The sequence below is a fragment of the Neophocaena asiaeorientalis genome, unplaced genomic scaffold (assembly GCF_003031525.2).
Source record: "Neophocaena asiaeorientalis asiaeorientalis breed wild unplaced genomic scaffold, Neophocaena_asiaeorientalis_V1.1 scaffold606, whole genome shotgun sequence".
Lineage (NCBI taxonomy): Eukaryota > Metazoa > Chordata > Mammalia > Artiodactyla > Phocoenidae > Neophocaena > Neophocaena asiaeorientalis.
The window spans coordinates 98,190-99,319 of NW_020173687.1; the positions used below are offsets into that span (position 1 = coordinate 98,190).

The 1,130-nt window shown below is 62.1% G+C and overlaps 1 protein-coding gene across 1 annotated transcript in view; it reads right to left on the reverse strand.

The window, feature by feature from the left end:
- The window catches only part of MYT1 (myelin transcription factor 1), a 35,805-nt gene extending 34,927 nt beyond the window's left edge, over window positions 1–878 (reverse strand). Inside the window, exon 1 of the mRNA XM_024750336.1 lies at window positions 824–878. Within this exon, the coding sequence (XP_024606104.1) occupies window positions 824–878 (55 nt within the window). The remainder of the gene's footprint in view (window positions 1–823) is intronic.
- Between the last annotated feature and the right edge of the window lie 252 nt (window positions 879–1,130).

A 1,130-nucleotide genomic window follows, 5' to 3' on the forward strand; every position in this document is an offset into this window, starting at 1 on the left:
CCCCCCCCCCCCGCCCCGGTGGCTGCTGGTTTTGCAGAGTCGGACAGAGGCCCCAGCTAAGACAGGCTCCCTAGGACAGCATCTCTTTCTCTAATCTCAGGGAGCAGTCATCTTCTGGCTGGAAAGAGGACCCAGAGGATAAAGCTGGCCGGAGAAGAGAACAGGTGGCCCAAGCACCTGGTCCCTCAGTGATGGGGCCACTGGGACAAGAACTTGCATTAGTCTGACTGGCAGACACTTGAGAAGCTCGGGGCGTCCGGCCCCTCCTTGAGGGCCACCCGCACACAGGACCGGTGTGTGCCCTGTGGCGTCGGGGTGGCAAGGCTGGCCAGGGTGTCAGGACTTGGTGCCTGCAGAGCAAGCAGGGCCTCAGCCCCTCTCCCTACCCCAGTGCCAGTTCAACCCAGCAACATCCCAGTGCCCTCATCGCCAAGACTAATCTGGAAGGCAGAGAGGCTGGTGATGCGAGGCTGGCGGCCTCTCCTTCCCAAACAGAACAGGTCTGACCAGGTTTTGCTTTCCCCACTCTGCAGCGCTGGGGCTGCCACCTCCTCTCCTCCCCAGCAGGTGCATCTGGGCCAAAAGCCCCCCAGTGGCCGTGGCCCTCAAATGCACCCTGAGGCTGAAGAAGCCTGAGGCCACCAGGTGCCCGGCTTAGGGGAGGAGCGTCCCAGGGGCGAGGCACTGCTGCGGGATTCCGTCCTCCTAAGGACAACTGCTGTGGGAGGTGGCATTTACAGCTTTAGGACCTGGGACTCTTGGCCAGAGGCAGGCTGTGGACGGCCCTGGCCAGACCCTGCTGGGAGGGGAGGGGGGAACTCACCTCGGAGGGCCTTGGATCTCGTACGAGCTCTCTTCTCGTCATTTTCTAAGCTCATCTGCAAGTAAAAACAACTGCGCTGTCAACAGGAAGACGGCAGAGCCACCCCGTGTCTGCAGCGTCACCTCCAGGCATTTTCTGTCTCAAGCTTCGCTGGGGCCTGTGAAGCTGACACAGGAGACAAGGAACCGCGAACCCACGAGGAGCAGGTGAGGCGGAGGTGCTTTGGGGCGGAGACCACTGGCCCCATAGTGTCCCTCATCTCCTGCTCTGGGCCCTCCTGACGCCCCCAGGCTCACATCCAAGGAGG